The sequence below is a fragment of the Macaca nemestrina genome, chromosome X (assembly GCF_043159975.1).
Source record: "Macaca nemestrina isolate mMacNem1 chromosome X, mMacNem.hap1, whole genome shotgun sequence".
NCBI classification, from domain to species: domain Eukaryota; kingdom Metazoa; phylum Chordata; class Mammalia; order Primates; family Cercopithecidae; genus Macaca; species Macaca nemestrina.
The window spans coordinates 141,182,680-141,208,590 of NC_092145.1; the positions used below are offsets into that span (position 1 = coordinate 141,182,680).

General features: G+C 45.0%; 2 protein-coding genes across 22 annotated transcripts in view; both read left to right on the forward strand.

Annotated features, from left to right (window-relative positions):
- LOC105478200 (SH3 domain containing kinase binding protein 1) overlaps positions 1-7,878 on the forward strand; it is a 362,161-nt gene extending 354,283 nt beyond the window's left edge. For 13 of the 17 annotated variants that reach the window (XM_071088621.1, XM_011735293.2, XM_024791660.2 and 10 more), the window contains 2 exons: positions 4,064-4,127; positions 5,395-7,878. In XM_071088621.1, coding sequence (XP_070944722.1) covers positions 4,064-4,127; positions 5,395-5,436 — 106 coding nt within the window. In that variant the 3' untranslated portion in view covers positions 5,437-7,878. The remainder of the gene's footprint in view (positions 1-4,063; positions 4,128-5,394) is intronic. The other 4 variants (XM_071088620.1, XM_011735296.3, XM_011735302.2 and 1 more) reach the window with 1 other exon arrangement.
- Positions 7,879-21,569: 13,691 nt separating this feature from the next.
- LOC105478285 (mitogen-activated protein kinase kinase kinase 15) overlaps positions 21,570-25,911 on the forward strand; it is a 149,533-nt gene continuing 145,191 nt past the window's right edge. For 2 of the 5 annotated variants that reach the window (XM_071088999.1, XM_071088997.1), the window contains exon 1: positions 21,606-22,177. In XM_071088999.1, the coding sequence (XP_070945100.1) occupies positions 21,817-22,177 (361 nt within the window). In that variant the 5' untranslated portion in view covers positions 21,606-21,816. Of the gene's footprint in view, positions 22,178-25,911 lie in introns of all 5 variants that reach the window. The other 3 variants (XM_071088995.1, XR_011618369.1, XM_071088998.1) reach the window with 3 other exon arrangements.

The window sequence follows — 25,911 nt, forward strand, 5'->3', positions numbered from 1 at the left end:
CCTTGGACAGCGGGCCTGGTCTCCCCGGTGATGGTGGCAGCAGTGGTGGGAGTGCGTGTAGACCCCGAGAGTCTCAATTTATACTTAAATTACGCTGCATGTTTTTGCTGGACTTACTGTGTGCAGGAAGGGCACAGGCTGGCCACGGGGCATAGAAGGATGAGTCCATTGCAGGGACTGATGCTCTCAGCAGACTGCTAACAAGAAAAGCATTTAAATCCCCCATAAAACACGGTATGTACATGAACCACTTCTTAAATAAGCTCAACAGCTAGCTTTTCCTCTTGCAACAGAAAAATGGCAGTTTCTTCACTTAGCTGCCAGATGAAGCAGTTGGCCTGCATTGAGGTACCGGTAATGTATGAAGAAGATGTAGGGAATCTTGAAGCCCAAGATTTTACATTGAGTAAGATGTTCTCACCATGAGACTGCAGTGGGCAGGGCGGGGCGGGGCGGGTCTTTCTCCACGCATGGCTGCACACACACTCTCACCACATCTCTAATCCTCAAAGAGCACTTAGACGAGGAGAAAGACCTGGACACAAAAATAAGTATCATACATCAATATCATCCAGGATGTGGTTGCAATGACAAAGCCCATAGGAGGATTAGAAGTAGAGAATGGGCACAGTGGCTCATGTCTGTAATCCCAGCACTTTGGGAGGCCAAGTCAGGTGAACCACCTGAGGTCAGGAGTTTGAGACTAGCCTGGCCAACATGGCAAAACCCTATCTCTACTAAAAATACAAAAAAATTACTTGGGCATGCTGGCGTGCGCCTGTAATCCCAGCCACTTGGGAGACTGAGGCAGAAGAATTGCTTTAACCCAGGAGGCGGAGGTTGCAGTGAGCCGAGATTGTGCCACGGCACTCCAGCCTGGGTGACAGAGCGAGACTCCATCTCAAAAAAAAAAAAAAAAAAGGTAGGGAGGCACTGCTCTGAGTAAACTGAGGTTCGAGGATTTTAGGGATCAGTTGGCTGTTTCTTGAGAGGATCAGGGGAGGCATCTCAAAGAGTTATTTCCCGGGTAGGATTTTGAACAATGATTTATGATTGCTAAGAGCACACTACTGCAGCAGCGAGAACATCATGTAGATTCCTGGTCACACGGGGCAGCCTGGTGAGGTCAGCGCATCCCCAGGCGGCTGGTCTTCTTGGATTGGAGGTGCCTGGGGTGGTGACAGGAGGTGCAACCAGAGACTTACAGCGACGAAGCCCTCTGCCAGTCTGGGGCCAGCAGAAGCCCTGTCACCTGCCTCCTTCTACGTGGCTAGAGGGCCCTAATGTGTTTTATGGTTACTTTGCGGGAATAACTGGGTTAAGCAAAGTTAATTTCTTTTCTGAAGGGCTCTTCAGAGCCTTCCCTTTGCATTGGGAGGATGGAGAGGATAGCATATGCAAGGTGTCCCACACCTGTTTAATCATAGAACCTTTTTTTTCTAGAGCATCCTAGGATGAGGGTTCCATGGAATTCGCTTTGAGCAATGTGGCTCTAAGCAGGTTCTGTACCACTCAGGCTGGGAGGTGCCATATGGAATTGAAGCCTCTTGGACTTACCCCAGCCTGGAAGAGATCCATCAGATTAATATACAGGACTGGCAGGATGCTACTTGAGAGGGAATCCTGGGGCCAGCCAGGCTACCTCTAACCCCTTAAAGTCCCTAGCTCCTATCTGGCTCTGGAGGTTACTCATTTGGGTACCCAAAGGCCCCATCCATGTCCAGGTTACCTGTTTCCCTTGCCCAGACAGGACATCTCAGAGGCCCCAGGACACCCCAGAGCATTGGTTCTTGCCTTCTGAACAGAACCATCATGGTATCAGACTGGCTTGAATTCAGGGCTTTAGCCCTTTGGACCGTCTGAGAGGTGCCTGCAACGTCTGAAATGGCCTGTGCTTCGGGGCTGCCACACCGTGTTTCTCCCCCACTGTGAAGCCTGCAAATGGTTGGTGGGAATTGTCTTTCCCCGGCCAAAATCTCTTGAATCAACACCCCACAGTGGCCTCTCTTCCAAGTCCTGCCTTTTGCTGCCTACATCAGTCTGGCCTTTGTGCCCAGGGTCAGTGGATCCCTACTAGTCTCTCATGTTAGCTTTCATGCCACTTTCCTGTTAGCCTTCAACTCAAGTCCACGCCAGCTCTCCTTATCCCCAAATAAGCTGGTTCTCACCTCCCTGCTTTTCCCTGGCTTTTCTCTGTCAATTCCCCTGTCTTTCTTCCTCCTCATAGACTTAACACTAATTTTCATTTCACTAGTTCAAGACTTAGTGACTTTCTTTGGACCGCTTTCCCCAGTTAACTGCCCACAGCTGGACTGCTTGAGGCTTTGCCTGCCAGTCTCCTGGGGTTGGAACATTTGCCTGGAGTCTCACCTTCTTCCTTCCTAATCCCTAAGTAGTACCCACTGAGATATGGGTGCATAATGTGTGCTTAAATAAATACAGTAATGAATCACAACTGGTTCACATCAGTTGTGATATAAACCCAGTATGTTGACAGCAGAGCTGGGACACTGCCCCAGAGATAGGGACTATCATGGTGCTCATCCGAAGTGAGAAAATGCAATATAACTTCCACCTTATTTTACTGTGGTGTGTCAGCCATCTTTGTTTCTTGATTTTCCATCCAGTCTGTGAAAATATGCATGTAAAATGGAGTACTCGATACCTTAAAATGGAGGACAGCTCTCTGCCCAGTGTTTGGATGCTTGCAGTGTCCTAAGTATAGAGCCCTGACTTTGTGGGATGGTTAGTGTTGTACACTTCATTATTTTTAATGTTAGAAAGGGCATTAGGCCATGGATCCTAAGTCATGCCAGTTTCTCTAAGACATGATTGCCATACCATTACTCCAATTATTTTACCCCCAAGTTTTTGGGACTTACTGTGTAGGATTTTGTGAGAATCCATGAAAACATACCAGTAACCTTTTAGCAATTAAAAACCCTGTTGAAAATAAAGGAAATAGGCCAGGCGTGGTGGCTCACACCTGTAATCCTAGCACTTTGGGAGGCTGAGGCGGGCAGATCACCTGAGGTCAGGGGTTCGAGACCAGCCTGGCCAACATGGTGAAACCCCATCTCTACTAAAAATACAAAAATTAGCCAGGCATGGTGATGCATGCCTGTAATCACAGCTACTTGGGAAGCTGAGGCAGGAGAATCACTTGAACCCAGGAGGCGGAGCTTGCAGTGAGCCAAGATCACCCCACTGAACTCCAGCCTGGGCGACAGAGTGAGACTCCATCTCAAAAATTAATAATAATAAAAATAAATAAATAAAATAAAGGAAATATATATATGGAGTGGTAAAAACATCTGCAATAAAAATGAAGAGCCAGGCTTAGTGGTTCATGTCTGTAATCCTAGCACTTTGGGAGGCCAAGGCAGGAGGATTGCTAGAGCTCAGGAGTTCAAGACCAGCCTGGACAACATAGTGAGACCCCCCATCTCTACAAAAATAATTTTAAAAATTGGCCTGGCACAGTGGTGTGCGCTTGTAGTCCTAACTACTCAGGAGGCTGAGGTGGGAGGATCGCTTGAGTTTGGGAGGTTGAGGCTGCAGTGAGCTGTGATCGTGCCACTGCACTTCAGCCTGAACAATAGAGCAAGACCTTGTCTCAAAAAAAAAAAAAAAATTATAATAAGTACATTTAAAGCCCAGTGATTGTGTAATAAAGGAGTGGTTATGGGGAAGATGACAGAATATGAACCTGTCATATTCTGACAGGTTACGTGAAATCTAGTCATTGGGCAAGTCAGGCCACCACGCCGAGCCTCAGTTTCCCCATCTTCTCCTTTTGGGAGAAGTTTGGACTAAGGGATTTCAAAGGTCACTTCCACAACCACCAGCTGCTGGCTACATATTTTAGGGGCCCCAGAATAATGGCAAGCCTTTCTGCCTGAAACAAATTTTAAGCAGTAACAATGCAAAAAAAATAATGATGTTTTGTCCACAGTTTCTTTGTGAAAAAGGATCAGATGGATTTTGTAGTGATAATAGGTTTCTGATCTCTGATGAGGGAAGTCTGGGATTTTGGTTAATTTCATTGCCATTTGCTTTTCAGACGAGAGATTAAACAGTTATTGTCTGAGTTGGATGAAGAGAAGAAAATCCGGCTTCGGTTGCAGGTGAGTCCCTTTGGGTTCTGTTGCCTGTGAGTCCTAGGCTCAGTGGGGCAGGACAGAGTCAGGGCTTTTATTTCAAAAATAAATGATTGTCACCTCTCTGCACATCTGGATACATTTCCTGTGACCATTTTCTTAGACTCGTATAGGCTTACTACATATCATTTCCCCAGGAAGTCTTGGGGAAGGGAAACATTAGGAAATGTGCCCCAAATTGGGTTTCTCATTTGGAATTTATCTTTTTTTTTTTTTTTTTTTTTTTCTTTTTGAGACAGAGTATCGCTCTGTCACCCAGGCTGGAGTGCACTGGTGCGATCTTGGCTCACTGCAACCTCCGCCTCCCGGGTTCAAGTGATTCTCCTGCCTCGGACTCCCAATTAGCTGGGACTACAGGCACATGCCACTACACCCGGCTAATTTTTTGTATTTTTAGTAGAGATGGGGTTTCACCGTGTTAGCCAGGATGGTCTCGAGCTCCTGACCTCAGGTGATCTGCCTGCCTCAGCCTCCCAAAGTGCTGGGATTACAGGTGTGAGCCACGGCAACTGGCCTGGAATTTATCTTAAACATCTCCTCTGCGAAAAGCCCCTCCCCCACCTCCATTTCCAAGAGGCCTCATTATATGTGGTCACTAGGGCTCCAGGGGTCACAGTTGTCCACGTTCAGGGGCATTTGCTCTTGATTTCTCACTAATGGCCATTTCTGTCCTGCCAGGGCATTAGAGCTCTGTCCCCTGTAGCTTCTGATTCAACACTGCCATTACCAAATGGCAGAGAATGCGTGGGAGTTCTGATTGACCGAAGGTAGACTTTCAGCTTTCATCCAGTTGGTGCCCTTGTGGTGATGGGGGCCCATGTTGCTTAACAAAGGATAGGTAGCTGCTTGCCATCATTTTGGGGGTACTGACAGACACCCCCTTGAGCCAACCACAGCTGCCTTCCAACACTGCCAGATGGCCCGGCCTGATAGGACCGCCTGCTCTACCCTCTGGCTAGGAAACTGGAATTACTGCTGCTTTTGACAAACTTTGCAGCCTGGCAGCCTGAGAGTCAAAATGTTCACCATTTCCTAGTGCCTTGTGTCTGTGTGCCTGTTCTGTGTTGATGTCACTTCTGGCATTGCTATTGATTGTCCATTCCGATGTCATGTCACCTTTAAAATTGTCAGGTAGATAGTTTTCTTTCAGTCGACCAGGTTTATAATCTTCCAGCTTCTATAAAACCAGCCGATTCATTATTACTTTGTTCTATTCTTATTTTTCTCTTTCTAGATGGAAGTGAATGACATAAAGAAAGCTCTACAATCAAAATGAATACTTGATCAATGAAATGTCACATTATTCATCCTGAGTCCGAGACTCAAATTTTCTGCCCCAGCCAAAATAATCTTGTGCCAAAAGATTAAAGGTTTGCCTCAAAATGTCCCTGTTTGAAAGATTAGCACAAAAGTCTTGATAGCACAACACAAATTCCATCCAAGAGGAGAATCTTCCCCAGGGTTTAGTCCTGGGGCTGGCACTCGTTGTGACTTACACAGAGCAAAATTGTGCTAAAGGCTTTTCTACTCTGAGATCTCAATGCGAAATGAAAACTCAGGCAGTTTAGTCCATAGTGGTACTATTTTGATGATATTTTCCATTAATAAAATGTAATTTCAGATTATTCGTTTACAAGCTTTATAATTTTATGATTTTTTAATCGTGTTTTGTCACAGACTTCCCTAGTGTTTGTGCTACACGTAGTCAGAAGCGAGTGTCCTTTTCTTTTGCTTCAGGCTGAGGGCTGCCTCGCTCTTTGTCCCCCATTAGGATTCTATTACATATGCAATTGTAGGTTCAACCTGCCCCTTCCCCTGCCAGCAAACCCCACCACCCTAAGAGAAATTTTAGCTTATATATGATGGTATATTTACAAAAAGAGAAAGAGAAAATCTGGTATTTGCAATGATCTGTGCCTTCTTTTTACCACCCTCTTGATTGGAGCTTTTGTGATGCAGCTACCATGATTCAAAAAAATTAAAAAATTAAAATTAAAAAAAAAAATCTGCCACTTATCCAAGTCCACTAGAGGCCACTGTCTTCAAAGCTTCTCTCACCCTAGCCAAAGGTCCTAAGAGGAGACAGCTGTGAAGTTGGGCGTGCTCTGTGGTACCAGCTGTGACTTTTATATTTCTCCTAGTCTTAGGTTGTTCATGAAACTAGAAATGTCATCCCTGCTTGATTTTTCATCAGCCAAGTTAAACCCCTGCTTTCTGTCCTTTGCACCTTTTGCGTGAACAGAATATGCATTATTAAAGCAAAAATAAATAAAAGTAAAATGCAAATGAAAACAAGGGGGGGAAAGTTGTATTATTTCCTGCACTGGGTAACCCGTGTGTGTTATCGTTTAAACTGTATTCACATAATGTCATTTGCCTTGCTCACTTGTAACCCCTTCCTCAGATCCAAGAGAATGGGAGGAGGGTCATGTTGAAGTGTAGCCATTGGAACTTTCTTGCATTTATGGAGTTGCTTTTTATTTTCCAAGGAAACTGATGTTTGCCTGTCCGCTTTATCTTTGTAGTACATGAACAGTTCAGCCTTAGACTATGTAACTGTTTTCTCATCCTTAGCTGAAAATGAGGAGCCTACTGTATTGCGAGACTGTTCAGGGGTAGGGGGTGGAGGGGGTGGTCCCTTAATGGCCCCTGAAGATGTTGGATGTGTTTCTCGAAAGCTGCTTTGTCTATTTCCTGAGTTTAATAGTGAAACTACTAAACATTAATAGATTTGCACAGCCACAAAGAATGAGAGTTAATGATACTGAAGAAGTGATGCAAAAAAATCACATTATTGGTCATTGATAGTATTACAAATAAATGTCTCTTCCTTTCTCTTCTTCCCTCCCTCCCCCTGCCTTCCTCTTGCCTATGTGCTCATCCTTGCTACCTGAGGCTGTTATTTCCCTCCAAGTATTTACTTGAGCCCAAACACCTCGGTCTTCCTGGGTGGGGGCACAGTTAAGGGAAGGGAGTGTATAAGGAAGGAAACCTCACACCCTCCATTCCCATCCCTGGATATATTGCCTTTTCAGCAGCCTTGGGTTCAGTGTGCTTGGAGTCAGGAGTGCCAAGTTCCCAAGAGCAGCGTAAAATATCCCTGTACCCCTTGACAGTTTTAAGCATTTCTGCATTAAACTTGAAGATTCCAGAGATTCCCCACCACCTAATGATCTAAGAATGCAGATTGGATTCTTCGATGTTCAAATTTCTCATCTACTTATGAAAATCCCTAATTATATAGTTTTATATAACGTGTATACAGAGTAGGATTGTTGATTAAATTGAGCGGTTGGAACACCCTCATGGGGCACTGGCAACATGGAATGTAGAGAGCTGATGTCTTCCCCCTCATAGAGGCCATTGGCTTCCTTTGTATGAGGAGAGGGAGAAGTGATTCGGGAAGGAGAAGTTGGTATGTACAGCGTCACTGCTGCCCCTCGGGCTACCCAGCAAGAGGATTCTGCGTCAAGGAACTGGACGAGCCGCTACCCAAACAGCCACCATCTTTACTCTTTACAAAATGGACCCATCGAGAATGTTGAAAAGCTTGGAAGTATCACTTTTGGAAAAAAAAAAATTATTTTGCATTCAGCATGGACTCGACCAGGCATCTATGGAGATTATTTTTTTGCTTCATTTTATAAAGTTGTATTTAGAAAAGTCTTAAGTATTGTGCTTTGTAAAGAAGATGATTAAAATGAAATTTTGTGAGAATAGTTTTGTTCAAAGTTGTCATGGTCCAAGAGGAATGATTTTTTTTTTTTTTTGGAATACCATTTTTCTCCACTTTATACAATTTGATTTCTCTGGTAGAAATATCCTTAGAAGACATGGAATATAGTGCCTCCCCCCATCCTTCCCAAGTGAACAGAAATAATCTGTGAAATCTGTGCCTGTGAATTCTATTTTTTAAATTGTTCAGTTTTATACTCATATCTAATCAGAAAATGCCAGTTAGGTATAAATTCTTTTTAGTGTAAAAATTTTGAAGTCATCATTATTCAAATAACTGTGTAAGGCCTTTTTTCTTTTTTGAGACGGGGTCTCTGTCACCCAGGCTGGAGTGTGATGGTGTGATCTCTGCTCACTGCAACCTCCACCTCCTGGGCTCAAGTGATTCTCCTGCCTCAGCCTCCCCAGTAGCTGGGATTACAGGCGCCTGCCACCGCGCCTAGCTAATTTTTGTATTTTTAGGAGAGACGGGGTTTTGCCCTGTTGGCCAGGCTGGTCTCAAACTCCTGACTCAGGTGATCTGCCCGTCTCGGCCTCCCAAAGTGCTGGGATTACAGGCATGAGCCACTGCACCCGGCCAAGCCACTTTTATTCACACACAGTCCTCTAGGTGCCATGCTCAAGTACATGATTTGCTTTCTTCCATAAGGACATCCTGTATGTGTCCTCACACGTGTCTTTGCTTATTAGTGGCAGGATTTTCTTTCATAGCCCGTTCCTTGATGGGAAAACTGCAGGATGTGTAATTTATTGCTCAAAGTCGCCACGGTGTATAAAAATAATTCCCAGGTCCCACAAAGGCCTTGGTATTGTAATGCGAGGTCATCATGGTCCCCTTTTTGTGGTATGAGATTAGGTTTTAGTCCTCTAGTTATTTTAGCACAAATTAATATCGAGATGTTTTGGCACCAAGGGGGCTTGATGAAAGCTTCCCTCTTTGGTTTTGTACAAATGAGAACTGTAACAAAGCACGCATGCGTGGGTGACCGGCATTCAGCATGACTGATTGTGGCATCCGACAGAGGGAAGCCTTGGCACTTAGGACCTAAGCCCAGGGAAGAAGATGCTGTGCCCAAAATTAGCATGAGTGAAGGAGCACAATGGCCAAGCCAGAAATAAATATCAGTGGTGTAAGGACAGGCAAGGATCAGGTCTCTTAAGAGGATGAACTTTTCCTGTCACTCCTAGTCTTGTTCCTAGGGTCACCAAGGCTTGGTTCCCAACATGTGGAGCAGAGGCAGCCCATGCAACTGAGAAGAATCCATGAAGTTGGTACAGGTTTCCACGTGATGGTTTTACTTTATGCCCCCCCACCACCACCTTTTTTTCTTTTTCTTTTTTTTTTTTTTTGAGGTGGAGTCTCACTCTGTCGCCCAGGCTGGAGCGCAGTGGTGCGATCTCAGCTCACTGCAATCTCCACCTCCCGGGTTCAAGTGATTCTCCCACCTCAGCCTCTCAAGTAGCTAGGGGTACAGGCGCCCGCCACCATGCCCAGCTAATTTTTGTATTTTTAGTAGAGATGGGGTTTCACCATGTTGGCCAGGCTGGTCTCAAACTCCTGACCTCAGGTGATCCACCCACCTCGACCTCCCAAAGTGCTGGGATTACAGGCGTGAGCCACCGTGCCCGGCCTATTTCATGTCTTTTGAATTGATCCCAAATTGAAGCGGCTGTCGGGGCAGGCCCTTTCCACAAATGACAGCGTGCTCATCGTGTTTGTGAATTTGGAATTCCCAATAAAATGGGCTCTCCTTTTTTCTTGTTGGAGCAATAGGTGATAACTTATTTCAACCAAACAACAGAACAAGGTGATGTAGTAGGTTGTAGCTAGAATTTTCTGAGGACAAAGAAAAAAAACAAATAAACTGAATTCCTGGCAAACCAGCTTCATGGAGCCGTTCTCTTTAAGTGGCAACAAGTTTAATTAAATTATGCAGATAATTATGTAACAATGTCATTTTACTCTTGAATGCTCCCTGTTCCCACCCACCCCATAGAATATTACCAGTTCTCCAGAAAGCTAAGATTTGTTAGCAAGCTTTGAGCTCTTTGATGGGAAGGTGCCCTGGAAATGCAAATTTTCATTATAGCTTCTATTAATTTAAAAAAGAAAAAAAAAAAAAAAGGCCAGGCGTGGTGGCTCACACCTATAATTCCAGCACTTTGGGAGGCCGAGGCGGGCAGATCACCAGAGGCCAGGAGTTCGAGACCAGCCTGGCCAACATGGTGAAACCCCATCTCTACTAAAAATACCAAAAATTAGCTGGACGTGGCAGCAGTCGCCTGTAATGCCAGCTACTCAGGAGGCTGAGACAGGAGAATCGCTTGAACCCGGGAGGCGGAGGTTGCAGTGAGCCAAGATCATGCCATTGCACTCCAGCCTGGGCAACAAGAGCAAAACTCCATCTCAAAAAAAAAAAAAAAAGTGCCGGGCGCAATGGCTTATGCCTGTAATCCCAGCACTTTGGAAGGCCGAGGTGGGCGGATCACGAGGTCAAAGAGATGGAGACCATCCTGGCCAACATGGTGAAATCCTGTCTCTACTACAAATACAAAAAAAAAAAAAAAAAAAAAATTAGCTGGGCGTGGTGGCTCACGCCTGTTGTCCCAGCTACTCGGGAGGCTGAGGCAGGAGAATCGCTTGAACCCGGGAAGGGGAGGTTGCAGCGAGCCAAGATCACGCCACTGCACTCCAGCCTGGTAACAGAGTGACACTCTCTCTCAAAAAAATAAATAAAAATCAAAGTTTTAAGGGATTTACAAACCAATTTTTAAACTAACCCAGCTGATGAAAGCCATCCTGAAACCAAACGAAAAAATATGAAGAAATCAATAACATTTCCAAGGTTATTTCCCCCCAGAGAAAAACAGAGATGTCTGGCCAGGCGAGGTGACTCATGCCTATAATCTCAACACTTTGGAAGGCCAAGGTGGGCAGATTGCCTGAGCTCAGGAGTTCGAGACCAGCCTGGCCAACATGGTAAAACTCTGTCTCTACTAAAATACAAAAAATTAGTTGGGTGTGGTGGTGCACGCCTTTAATCCCAGCTATGTGGGAGGCTGAGGCACAAGAATTGCTTGAATCTGGGAGGTGGAGGTTGCAGTGAGCTGTGAGTGTGCCACTGCACCCAAGCCTGGGTGACTGGAGTGAAACCCTGTCTCAAAACAAAAACAAAAAAAAAAAGAAGAAGAAGAAGAAGAAGAAAACAGAGATGTCTTAGGAGACATACAGCAGATTCTTTTCAAGCATCATGAATATTTCCTAGACTCAATCTGAGAAAATCAAGAATTTGGCTGGGGCTGAAGCTCTGCCCTTGAATGCCAAAGGGAAATAGATGAATAGGGAGTAAACGGACACCTGTATGAAATGCCTGCTCAACTCCCTGCTGTCGTCCCAAGGTAGCTCTCAGAAAATGCTCTTTGTTCTCAATCAATCACGGCAGTTTTCTTGGAAGTACATCTGGAAGGAGGAGAAGGACATGAATTGAGAGAGGAATTCTCAGAGGAAGCTTTAGGCCTGAAGGTAGAACTGATATCTGCTTTAATAGGGATGCATGTGGTGCTGAGAATCTGGGTGGAGTGATGAGGAAGACAAAACAGTACAGCTGAGGGTGACAACTTTCGGGGTAATTGAGGACACTTCACATGCTGAGGATGGGCCTGTCGATGAAAGTCCCACCAATGAATCTTCCATGTCTTAAAAATGTTTAGGCCAGGCCAGGCACGGTGGCTCACGCCTGTAATCCCGGCATTTTGGGAGGCCGAGGCAGGAGGATTGCCTGAGGTCAGGAGTTTGAGACCAGCCAACATGGTGAAACCCCATCTGGCCAGAAAAAAAACTCATGGTACTGGCTCAGGAACTACTGAGAAATCTACTCAGATCCTTCTCCCTTAAGGAACAAAAGGCTATTCTGCATGGGGAAAGACATGGTCCGAGGGCCCTGGTGAATTACCGTTGCAACTAGGGGAGGAAACTGCACTCAACTCTAGCTCTTCATCTCAACTAAAAACAATTCAATCTTCAGAGAAAAGGGCTTCAAGTCTATAGACTGAAAACACTCATAGATACCCACTGCAGCTGGGAGAAGGGAATGGGAGAGAGCTCTATCCCTGGAGGAGAAACAGAAACCATGTGAAGGTTACACCCGAGGCACAAGCCCACTGTGTACTCCAAAGACTGAAGCTTAGAATATTACGGAATCCATCCCCCTACCAGCATGCTAACAAGCCTCCGGGAATAACAACAGCAGGGAGGACTGCAAGAGACAGACTTTGGGGAGCAGCACAAAGGGAAGTCCCAAAGCCAAGAGGGGTGGGGGACAAAAAAAGATCACTAGAGGAATCTGAAGTTTGTAATGTTCATAGGAAAGCAAATCTCAACACAGCCCAACTCCCGGCCAGATCAATATAAAGTCTCACACTAAAGGTTTATTATCATAGTATCTACTGCCCTATATACAATGTCCAACTTTCAACAAAAAATTACAAGACATGCCAAAAGGAAAGAAAAAGCATTCTGAAGAGGCAAAGAAGTGATCAGATTCAGACTTAGATATGGCACTGCTATTAAAGTATCAGAGATAATTTTATTGCGTTTTATTTATTTTTAGACGAAGTCTTGCTCTGTCACCCAGGCTGGAGTGCAATTACCTGATCTCAGCTCACTGCAATCTCTGCCTCCTAGGTTCAAGCAATTCTCCTGCCTCAGCCTCCCGAGTAGCTGGGACTAAAGGCGCGTGCCATCATGCCTGGCTAATTTTTTATTTTTATTTTTATTTTTTTATTTTTAGTAGAGACAGGGTTTCACCATGTTGGCCAGGCTAGTCTCAAACTCCTGACCTCAGGTGATGTGCCTGCCTCAGCCTCCCAAGTAGCTGGGACTACAGGAATGCATCACTACAGCCAGCTAATTCTTTATATTTTTTGTAGAGATGGGGTTTTGCCATGTTGCCCAGGCTGGTCTCGAGCTCCTGAGCTCAAGCAATCCGCCTGCCTCAGCCTCCCAAAGTGCTGTGATTACAGGTGTGAGTCACCATGACCAGCCTGATTACTATGTTAAAGTCTCTCACAACCTAAGTAGACATCATGCAAAATCAGATAGGTAATTTCAGCAGAGATGGGAACTATAAGAATCAAATGGCTAGAAATAAAAAACAGTAACTGAAATGAAGGCTATCATTGATGGGCTCATCGGTAGACTTGAATATTTACATTTAGTTGGATAGATAGCAAAACTGAAAAAGATAAAAAGAGAGAAGGCACAAATCACCAAATCAAGAATGAAACAGATATCACTACAGACCCTAGAGCCATTAAAAGTATAGTAAACAAGAACAACTTTATGACATCTTGGACATCTTTATGACATCAACATCTTGGAACAAATGGATCAATTCCTTGAAAACCACAAACTACCAAAACTTCACCAAGATAGAATAGACAATCTGAATAGTTATACAACCATTAGAAAACATTGAATTTGTAATTAAAACACTCTGAAAAATCTCGAAGTCTCAATGACCTCACTGGAGAATTATACCAAACATTTGAAGAAGTGACACTGCCGGGCGTGGTGGCTCAAGCCTGTAATCCCAGCACTTTGGGAGGCCGAGACGGGTGGATCACGAGGTCAGGAGATCGAGACCATCCTGGCTAACACGGTGAAACCCCGTCTCTACTAAAAAATACAAAAAACTAGCCGGGCGCGGTGGCGGGCGCCTGTAGTCCCAACTACTCGGGAGGCTGAGGCAGGAGAATGGCGTGAACCCGGGAGGCGGAGCTTGCAGTGAGCTGAGATCCGGCCACTGCACTCCAGCCTGGGCGGCAGAGCGAGACTCCGTCTCAAAAAAAAAAAAAAAAAAAAAAAAAAAAAAAAAAAAAAAAAAAAAAAAAGAAGTGACACCAATTTTACCCAATCTCTTCCAGAAGAGGGAAGACAACAGAATAGTTCCCAAGCTATTTTATGAGGCTAGTATTACCCCAATATACAAACAAGGCAAAGGCAATACCAAAAAAAAATGAAAACAAAACTACAGATCGATATTTCTCATGAACCTAGATGCAAATATTGTCAATAAAATATTAGCATATCACATTCAGCAATATGTAAAAAAAAGGACACATCACAACTAAGTGGGATTTATTCCAAGAATGCAAGGTTGGCTCAACATTTGAAAATCAGTGTAATCCACCGTATCAACAGGCTAAAGAAGAAAAATCATATGGTCATATCAATTGATACATAAAAAGCATTTGCAAAAAAATGAAATACCCATGCACAATAAAAGCTCTCAGCGAATTAGGAACAGAGGGAACAACACCTACAAAAAACTTACAGCTAACATCATCCTTAGAGTAAAAGACCTGAATGTTTTTCCCCTAAGATCAGGGACTAGGCAAGGATGCCCACTCTCACTGCTCTTTTTCAACATAGTACTGCAAGTTCTAGCCACAGTAATAAGGCAACAACAACAAAAAAAAAAAAAAAAAAAAAAAAAAAAGAGAGAGAGAGAGAAAAAAAACTCTCCCTTGAAGATTACATGATTGTCTACATAGAAAATTTCAAGGAAACAAAAATCTCTTGAACTAATAAGTAAGCTCAGCAAGGTTGTGTAATACAAATTCATACAAAAAGTTGCATTTCCACATACTAACAATGAACATGTGAAGCCTGAAATTAAGCATCATACCATTTACAATCATGCTAAAGAAAATTTAATTCTTGGGTATAAATTTGACAAAACATGTACAGGATCTGTATGCTGAAAATTAAAATTCTAATGAAAGAAATCAAATAACATCTAAATAAATGGAGAGTCATACAATGCTCATAATTTGGAAGATTCAACATAATAAAGATGTTCATTCTCTCTGAATTGATCTATTAGATTTAATATAATTCCTATCAAAATCCTAGAAACGTTTTTTGTAGACATAGGCAAGCCTATTCTGAAATGTATATGGAAAAACATAGGCCAAAACTCAACCAAGATAGAATAGACAATCTGAATAGTTATATAACTATTAGAAAAAACTAAAACACCCTGAAAAGGAAATCTCCAAGTCTCAATGACCTCACTGGAGAATTCTACCAAACATTTGAAGAAGTGACACCAATTTTACACAATCTCTTCCAGAAGATAGAAGATAACAGAATAGTTTCCAAGCTATTTTATGAGGCTAGTATTACCCTGATATCCAAACAAGGCAGAGGCAGTACCAAAAAAATGAAAATAAAATTACAGATCGATATTTCTCATGAACCTAGATGCAAGTATAGCTAAAACAATCCTGGAAAAGAAAAGTAAAGGAGGAATCCTTCTACCCAGTATTAAGAGCTACTATATAGCTTCACTAATGAAGACAGTGTGGTAATGGTGGTGGGACAGACTGATAGGTCAATGCAATAGAGAACCCAGAAAGAGACTCATACACATGCACAACTGAGTTTTGACAAAGGAGCAATTCAGTGAAGGAAGGACAAGCTTTCCATCAAATGGTGCTGAAGCACTTGAACATCCACAGGCAAAAAAGTAAACCTCAACCTAAATCTCACATCTTATACAAAAATTACCCCAAAATGGATCATGGACTTACATGTAAAAGTGAAACTATAAAATTTTTTAGAACGAAACATAGGCAAAAATCTTCAGGCCCTAGTGCTACACAAAAAATTTTAAAATGTGGAACCAAAAGCACAATCCATAAATGGAAAAAATTGATAAATTGGACCTCATCAAGATTAAAAACTTTTGCTCTGTCTGTGACAGTTCTTGTTAAGAGGATGAGAAGACAAGCTACAGACTGGGAGAAAATATTTGCAAACCACATATCCACCAAAGGATCTAGAGTATACAAAGAACACACAAAACTAAAGAGTTTAAAAAAAAATCCAACTAGAAAATGGGCACAAGATGGCTGGGCATGGTGGCTCAAGCCTGCAATCTCAACACTTTAGGAGGCTGAGGCTGGCAGATGACTTGAGGCCAGGAGTTCAAGACCAGTCTGGGCAACATGGCAAAACCCCATCTCTACTAAAAATACAAAAATTAGCAGGGTGTGGTGATGGGTGTCTGTAGTCCCAGCTAAACAGTGGCTGAGGCACGAGAATCACTTGAACCTGGGAGGTGGAGGTTGAAGTGAACTGAGATTGCACTCCAGCCTGGGTGACAGAGTGAGACTCTGTCTCAAAAAAAAAAAAAAAGAGTGGGTGCAGGCATGGTGGCTCATGCCTGTAATCCCAGCACTTTGGGAGGCCGAGGCGGGCAGGTCACTTGAGACCAGGAGTTTGAGACCAGCCTGGCCAACATGGTAAAACCCCGTCTGTACAAAAATACAAAAATTAGCCAGGCGCGGTGGCACGCATCTGTAGTCCCAGCTACTCGGGAGGCTGAGGCAGGAGAATTGCTTGAACCTGGGAGGTGGAGGTTGCAGTGAGCCGAGATCACACCACTGCACTCCAGCCTGGGTGACAGAGCGAGACTCCATCTCAAAGAAACAACAACAACAAAAACTAGTACATGAAAGTTTATAGCAGCTTTACTTATAATAGGCAAAAACTGGAAACAACCCAGATGTCCTTCAAATGGTGAATGGTTAAAGAAACTGTGGTATATCCATGCCATGGAATAGTACTCGGCAATAAATGGAATGGACTATGGATACATGCAACAACTTGGATGAATTCCAAGGAATGAGGCTGAATGAGAAAAGAATTTCAAAATGTTACATATTGTATGATTCCATTGACATAACTTTTTGTTTGTTTGTTTGAGATGGAGTCTTGATCAGATGATCTGCCCATCTCGGCCTTCCAAAGTGCTAGGATTACAGCTGTGAGCCACTGTACCCTGCCATTTTGTATTTTGATTGTATCAAGGTCAATGTCTTGGTTATGATAGTGTACAACAAGATGTTAACATTGGGGCAAACTGGGTCAAGGGTACACTAGATGTCTCTGATTTCTTATTGCATGTGAATCTACAATTATCTCAGAAGAAAACATTTTAATTTTAAAAGTCTTTTACATACACAAAACAATAGAGACAAATATGGAATCCCCTAGAAGAGGACCATCAGGGTGGAGAGTAGTCTGGAAATGATGCCATGGAGAAATGACTGAAGGGCCTGGGACATGGGGTATCACCTGCAAAAGAGAAGACTTAAGGGGAATTCTTGGATAGTTGCCATGTGGAAGAAGAATTAAATTGGAGTCAGTGGGTGTGGCCAGGTACAGTAGCTCACACCTGTAATCCCAGCACTATGGGAGGCGGAGGTGGGAGGACTGCTTGAGCCCAAGAGTTAGAGACCAACCTGGCCAACATAGCAAGACCCCATCTCTACAAAAGCAATTAGCCAGGTATGGTGGCATACACCTGTAGTCCCAGGTACTTGGGAGACTGAGGCAGGAGGATTGCTTGAGCCCAGAAGGTCAAGGCTGCAGTAAGCCATGATCACACCACTGCACTCCAGCCTGGGCAACAGAGCAAGGCCCTGTGTGAAAAAAAAAAAAATAGCGGGTAGCAGTCACAAAGGGATTTCCTCTAAATATATGGAAGAGGTCAGGCATGGTGGCTCATGTCTGTAATCCCAACACTTTGAGATCCAAGGCGGGAGGATTGCTTGAGCCCAGGAGTTGGAGACCAGTCTGTGCAACATACTGAGACATCATCTCTACAAAAACATCAAAAAATGAGGTGGGAGGATTGTTTGAGCACAGGACGTTGAGGCTGCAATGAGCTGTGATCGCACCACTGCACTCCTGCCTGGGTGACAAAGCAAGACCCTGCCTCAAAAATAAATAAATAAATAAATATATGGAAGAACTTTCCATGATACCTCTACATTAGGACAAAGTTGTTTCCAGGACATGTATTTAGTAAGCGGCAAGGCAAAGGTAAGAACAAGACAGTTGTTCAATTAAACAGAAGAAACCAATCCAGCATTTTGCAATTTTCTTCTCAGTGGGGCTAGGGGAGGTAGGAAGGGCATTGGGGGAAGGGGCCAGGGCATGCTTCAGGTGTGCAAATTGCTACACACAATGAGAAGGTGGGCTGTGTGTCCTAACTTCGGGGAAGGTGCTCTTTAGCTGGGTAAATGCTGCGTTCTCAGCATTTACTCAGCAGGGTTTGTATTTAGAGGAAGATCTTATTCAAGCCAGAATTCACAGCTCCTGTGGGTCTCACTCGATCAGCAGGGCCCCAGTGAGAGCTGAGAGGAATTTGGGAAGATTGTGATGGGGACAACAGCAAGATGCTGGCAAGGGATTTTAAGTGGGCATCTTTGCCCTTCTGAAGGCTGTGGCAGTCCCTGGAATAATTCCAGATGAACAGATATATTAGGAAAATTACTATTATTATGCATTACAAGGTTACAAAGAACACATGTGTCCTTTTATAGCATCATACAAAAAATGTCTTAGAACAAAGGTGTGGAGAGTTTTTCTGGACTTTCCTGCTTCCCAGCCTGGTCTGTGTGTTCTCACAGATTTCCTCAGAACCCAGTTTCCATTCATTGACCACAGACAAGGATACATATGGAAGCTGCTTGTGATTTCTGCCAGGGCTGGAATGAGGGCAGGATTTCTTCATGGATTTATACAGATAGTTTCTGCTTTCTTTGGGGGTGGGAGGTGGATTGTATTAGTACTGAAGCGTGAAAAGAAGCTGAAATGCTTTATAAGTCCTATCCTGCACGTGTCAAAATGGCTTGTGATGTGCTGCCAAGGACACCCTCAAGAAAGTGAAAAGACAGCTCACAGAATGGAAGAAGATACTTGCAAATCACGTATCTGATAAGGAACTTCTATCCACAATATATAGAGGATTCTTACAACTCAATAATAAAAAGACAAATACCCAATTAAAAAATGGGCAAAGGATTAGAATAGACATCACTCAGAAGCTGTTATATAAACGGCCAATCATTAGCACACAACAAGATGCCCAATATCATTAGCCATCAGGGAAATACAAATCAAAACCATCATGAAGTACAATTTCACACCTGCTAGGATGGTCATAATCAAAAAAACAATAACGAGTGTTGGTGAAGATGTGGGGAAATTGGAACACTGCTGGTTGGTGAGAATGGAAAATGGTGCAGCCACTTTGGAAAACCGTGGAAATTTCTCCGAAGTTTAAACATAAAGTTAATCCTGGCGTGGTGGCTCACACTTGTAATCCCAGTGCTTTGGGAGGCTGAGGTAGGAGCCAGGAGTTCGAGACCAGCTTCAATGACATAGTGAGACCCCATCTCTATAAAAAAGTTTTTTAAAAAAACTGTAGAGTTAACATGTGACCCAGAAATCCTGCTCCTAGGTATATACCCAAGATAAATAAAAACCTACGTCCACACATTGCATGATTCCATTTGTATGAAATGTCCAGAACAGGCAAATCTACAGAGATGGTAGACTGATGGTTACCTAGAGCTGGGGATGTTGGGAAGAAGCAAGAGTGGTTTCTAATGGGTACTGATTTTTTTTTTGCACTGGGGAGTGGGGTGATGAAAATTTTATATAACTGATTATGGCCATAGCTGCACAACTCTATGAATATACTAAAAACATTCATTGAATCGTACACTCTAAATGGGTGAATTGTGTGGTATGTGAATTATAGCTCAATAAAGCTGTTATTAAAAAAGAGAAAACCTTTGGGCATAAACCCAGTAATGGGATTGCTGGGTGGACTGTTATTTCTGTTATAAGGTCTTTGAGGAATTGCCACACTGTCTTCCACAATGGTTGAACTAATTTCCACTCCCACTAACAGTGTACAAATGTTTCTTTTTCTCCATAGCCTCGCCACCATCTGTTATTTTTTGACTTTTTAATAATAGCCATTCTGACTGGCGTGAGATGGTATCTTGTTGTGGTTTTGATTTGCATTTCTCTAATGATCAGTGATGTTGAGGCTTTTTTTTCATATGATTGTTGGCTGCATGTATGTCTTCTTTTGAAGAGTGTTCATGTCCTTTGCCCACTTTTTAATGGGGCTGTTTGTTTTTTTCTTGTAAATTTAAGTTATTATAGATGCTGGATATTAGACCTTTGTCAGATACATAGTTTGCAAACATTTTCTCCCATTCTGTAGGTTTGTTCACTCTGTTGACACATACATGTGTATGTTCATTGCAGCATTATTGACAATAGCCAAGACACGAAATCAATCTAAATGCTCATCAATGGTAGATTGAAGAAAATGTAGTACATATACACCATGGAGTAGTATGCAGCCATAAAAAATAATGAGATCATGTCCTTTGCAGGAACATGGATGGAGCTGGAGGCCATTGTTCTTAGCAAACAAATGCAGAAACAGAAAACCAAATACTGCATGTTCTTACTGGTAAGTGGGAGCTAAATGATGAGAACACATGGACACATGGAGGGGAACAACACACACTGGGGCCTATCAGAGGGTAGAGGGTGGGAGGAGGGAGAGTATCAGGAAAAATAACTAATGGGTACTAGGCTTAATGCCTGGGTGATGAAATAATCTATATAACAAACCCCCATGACACAAGTTTACCTATGTAACAAATCTGCACATATATACCCCTGAACTTAAATGAAAAACAACAGATTGTATTCCCTAAATATATACAATTATTCTTTGTCAATTAGAAATAAAGTTTAAAATAATATTGCAATTGAAAAAAGAAAAACCTCCAAGTCTGTGACAGTGTCCGGTGCATTCTATCTTTTACAAAACAATGGCCTAGGTGCGGTGGCTCACGCCTGTAATCCCAGCACTTCGAGAGGATGAGGCGGGCACGTCGCTTGAACTCAGGAATTCACCACCAGCCTGGCCAACGTGGTGAAACCCCGTCTCTACTAAAAATAAAAATAAATAAATAAATAAAAAATAAAAACAAAAAAATTAGGCGGACATGGTGAGGTGCCTGCTTGCAATCCCAGCTACTCTGAAGGCTGAGGTGGGAGAATCGCCTGAGCCCCAGTAAGCAGAGGTTGTAGTGAGCCAAGAGCAGAGATCGCGCCACTACACTCCAGCCTGGGCGATAGCGACAGACCTTGTCTCAAAAAAGATAAAAAATAGGAATAATGGTATTACCCTCAGTGGCAACACTATTTTTTTAATATTTGTGTCCAAATTCGTGAAGTGCTTAAGAGCCGAGTGAGGGCCCCTTTGGGTTCACGGCATTTTCAAAGGTCAGGCAGGCAGCGTACTCGGAGTCTATCTTCCAGACAAAGTTTGTTGCTGGTGCCTCCCCATGCCTTGTCAAGGTCACGGCGAAAGCCAGGACGAGCCGGCCTCTGGGACAGGGCTCAAGGAGGGCCGTGCGCTTGGCAACCTGGGATGAAGCATCCGTTCATCCCAATGCCGGGTGAAAACTATTAATACGTCTGTATTGAGTTGGGAATAGAACATTTCCATCCAACCGATGCCTTGAAAGAGTTTTTACCCTGCTCGAATGCTTCAAGTTGTTTTGAGAAAAAAGAAATTGGAGCTCCTAATGGTGATCAGGCTAGAGGGATGGCAGAAAAAAAAAAAAAAGTCCCCCAATTCCTGTTCCCGTGTTCGGCGTCTCCCGGCTGCGGGCGGGCGCTGCCTGGAGGGGGCAGCAGGGGGCACCCTCCCCGCTCCTGCCCTGCCGCCCTCCCCGGCCCCCTCCCCGCCCCTCGCTCGCCCTGACGTCCCCAGCCCCCGCCTCTCTCTCTCCGGCCTTCAAAGGGCGCTGGGGGCCGCGAGGCCTGAGCTTCAGGCTGCAGCCTAGGGGCACTGCAGTCTTCGACCCGCCGCGGGGCCCCCGGTGCGCTCAGTTCCCTCGATTCACTTAGCGTCCCGCGCTTCAGGAGCAGGTGCCGGGACCGCCTGCGCGGCTGCCGTAACTTGTGCCTCCTAGCGGATCGCAGTCGCGGGCCACTCGCGCAGAGGAAGGGCGCGCAGGCGGGCACATGGAGAGTGGCGGTGGGAATGCTCCGGCCGGGGCCCTCGGGGCGGCGAGCGAGTCCCTTCAGTGCCCGCCGCCGCCGGGGGTGGAGGGCGCGGCCGGGCCGGCGGAGCCCGACGGGGCGGCGGAGGGCGCGGCAGGCAGCAGTGGCCAGGGAGAGAGCGGGGGCGGGCCGCGGCGAGCTCTGCGGGCAGTATATGTGCGCAGTGAGAGCTCCAAGGGCGGCGCGGCAGGCTGCCCGGAGGCGGGGGCGCGGCAGTGCCTGCTGCGGGCCTGCGAGGCCGAGGGCGCTCACCTCACCTCCCTGCCCTTCGGAGAGCTGGACTTCGGGGAGACGGCCGTGCTCGACGCCTTTTACGACGCAGGTGAGAGCGGCTTCGTCCTCACCTCAGTCCCACTTTACCTACCCTCACACGAGCCAGGGCACCCGGCCCGCCCTCTCGTCCCCCTTCCCTTCGTCCCCCGTCCACTCGTCCTTCTCCATTTCCCCCTCTTCCTTCTCCCCCTCGTTCCCCTCCCTTCTCCCCATCGTTCCCCTTCCTTCTCCGTCCCCTCCCCCTAGTCTCCCTCCTCTCTAGTCCCCCCGCCCTTCCCCCAGTCCCTCCTCCCACTAGTCTCCTCTCCTCCTAGTCTCCTCTCCCCCAGTCTCCTCTCCCCCTAGTTCCCTCTCCCCCTACTCCCCCCTCCCCAGTCCCCCCAGTCCCCCCTCTCCCTAGTCCCCCCTCTCCCTAGTCCCCCCTCCCCTTAGTCCCCCTCTCCTCCCCCTAATCCTCCTCCTCTCCCCCTCTGCCCAGTCCTCTCTGCCCAGTCCCCCTCCCACTAGCCCCCTTCCTATCCTCTCACCCCCTGATTCCTCCAACAGGACCGTCCTGCCTTTGGGGGAGGGTAGAGTCGTTAACGTTGTGCCCTTTTACAGATAAGAAAATAGAGGCCACCGGGCATTTAGACTGATTCTTCAGGCATCTTAAACATCAGATAACCCAAGAAACAACCTGTAACCCAAACCCTACCAAGCCCTCCTTCTCCGAGTTATCCAACTTTTGCTTTCTCACTCCTGGCAGGTCTCTTACGGCCGTGGGGCCCAACGTAGGCTACATATTAGAATCACCTGGGAAGCTTTTAAAACTCTGGATGTCCAGATGGGACCCCAGACCAATGACATAAGCACCCGAGGCCTCAGAAGTGTCATGCTTCTCAGGCGATTCCGTTTTGCAGCCAGGAGTGGAAATCGGTGTCGCGTGTGTGTGTGTGTTTGCTCTACTTAGAAATACCCAGTGTTCTTTTGCACACTTCAATTCTCGTCCCCAAAACACTGACGGTGGAGTGTGATCCACCACCCTGTGATGTATATTTTATCCCATAATGCATAGCATTCACGGGTTCGAGGGCACCTTTGCTGGAGTGGGACTCTGGGTCTCTAAACTCACTATAATAAATGTGCCGTGAGAATCCAGCCTTAAGAACCGTACTTTGGATTGGCAAGAGTTTCTCTTGGTGTGGAATGAATTGTTGCTTAACGTTTTTTCCCTTACAGCGCCTTTGGTGACAAACCTCTGGCACCTGGGTGACGTTCAGAAGCATTATATGTGAGACAGTTTACCTGGGAGTCCTTGTGCCTCAGTTTCTCCACTGGTCAAAGGGAGTAACAGTGCCTATCCTAAACCTAAAAACTGATGAGCTAGGATGGGAAGTTGCTTTGCTGTAATAGTAAGCTAGGATTATTAGGATTCAGCCTCTGCTGCAGGCAGCACGGATCTGTGTTTCCTGCAGAGCAAATTCTCCCCAGCTGGAAGGGGGCGGGGAGGGCGGGGGGGAGGTGGGTGCCAGGCTTGTTTAAACAAGTGGCAGCTGGACCCATTGAAAGCACTCTCCTGACATTTCTGACCACACTGAGTATGCTCTTAACATCTTTCTAGAAAAGTCATTCGGGAGCCCACTTCACCTAGAACCACTCCATCTTCTCAACTTCTATTCATTCTGCTCCAAAATTGGAGTTCGAACAGACTCTTCTCTGAACGGTTAAATGTTCCTTTTGCCATGAGGCACAACACTCTCCTTCCTGCTGGTGCCACCTCTGAAAGATTCGTGTGCAGTGGCTTTTGCTTTTTCTGGGGCGGAGTGTGTGTGTGTGTATGGGGCCTCTTCTAACAAACAGGTCGACTGTGAAGATGCAGACGTCAAATCTCATGCTTTCAATTCTGGAACCACACAACAGACGCGTCACCTTGGCTCACTCCGGCCTGGATGGCCTAGAACGTTGGGCTGTACCATGAGTTCCCTTTGGTTAACCTTGTCCTGGTCTTGAGTAAATCATTTCTCAGTGCATTAGAATTACTTTCAGAGGTTTGAAAAAGTACATACACAGTAGAAGTGGGTTCCTGGGCTAAACATGACCTTCACGGTCTCCTGGATTCCTCCTCTATCACTCAGCTTTTTGGCATTTCCGCCAAAATTCTAAAACCACTCTGTCCAATTTGGTAGCCACTAGCCCCAGGTGGCTCTTGACAGTTAAACTGGTTAGAATACGGTAAAAATGGTAAGTTCCTTGGTTGCACTAGTGGCATTTAAGGTGCTCGATAGGCCAGGTGCAGTGGCTCACGCCTGTAATCCCAGCACTTTAGAAGGCCAAGGCGGGAAGATTGCTTGAGTACAGGAGTTCGGGACCAACCTGAGCAAAAAAAAAAAAGTAAAAATTAGCGGGACGTGGTGGCACCCATGTGCCTGTGGTCCCAGCTACCCGGGAGACGGAGGCAGGAGGATCACTTAAGCCCAGGTTGATGCTGCGGTGACCTGTGTTTATGCCACTGCACTCCAGCCTGGGTGACAGATTGAGAGCCTGTCTCTAAATAAATAAATGCGTGCTCTGTAGGCACAATAACTCCCAGGTAGGACAGTGAAGTTATAGAACCCGTTCCTCATCTTGGAAAGTCCTATTCAACAATGCTGTTCTGGAAAAAACCTTGTGGGGTAGGGGAGCTGTTGAACGGCCCAAGTTTTTTTTTGTTTTTTGTTTGTTTGTTTGTTTTTTAAGTCCTGGGATACATGTGCTGAACGTGCAGGTTTGTTACATAGGTATACATGTGCCATGGTGGTTTGCTGCACCCATCAACCTGTCATCTAGGTTTTAAGCCCTGCATGCATTAAGTATTTGTCCTGATGCTCTCCCTCCCCTTCCCCCACCCCCCACAGGCTGCGGGGTGTGTGTGTGATGTTCCCCTCCCTGTGTCCATGTGTTGTCATTATTCAACTCCCACTTATGAGTGAGAACATGCAGAGTTTAGTTTTCTGTTCCTGTGTTTGCTGAGGATGATGGTTTTCCAGCTTCATGTCCCTGCAAAGGACATGAACTCATTCTTTTTTATGGCTGCATAGTATTCTGTGGTGTATATGTGCCACATTTTCTTTATCCAGTCTAGCATTGATGGGAATTTGGGTGGTTCCAAGTCTTTGCTATTGTAAATAGTGCTGCAATAAACATACATGTGCATGTGTCTTTATAGTAGAATGATTTACAATCCTTTGGGTATATACCCAGTAATGGGATTGCTGGGTCAAATGGTATTTCTGGTTCTAGATCCTTGAGGAATCGTCACACAGTCTTCCACAATGGTTGAACTAATTCACCCTCCCACCAACAGTGTAAAAGTGTTACTATTTCTCCACATCCTCTCCAGCACCTGTTGTTTCCTGACTTTTAAATGATCGCCATTCTCACTGGTGTGAGATGGTGTCTCATTGTGGTTTTGATTTGCATTTCTCTAATGACCAGTGTTGATGGGGCTTTTTTTTCATATGTTTGTTGGCCACATAAATGTCTTGTTTTGAGAAGTGTCTGTTCATATCCTTTGCCCACTTTTTGATGGGGTTGTTTGTTTTTTTCTTGTAAATTTCTTTAAGTTCTTTGTAGATTCTGGATATTAGCCCTTTGTCAGATTGATAAATTACAAAATTTTTCTCCCATTCTGTAGGCTGCCTGTTCACTCTGAGGATAGTTTATTCTGCTGCGCAGAAGCTCTTTAGTTTAATTAGATCCCATTTGTCAATTTTAGCTTTTGTTGCCATTGCTTTTGGTGTTTTAGTCATAAAGTCTTTGCCCATG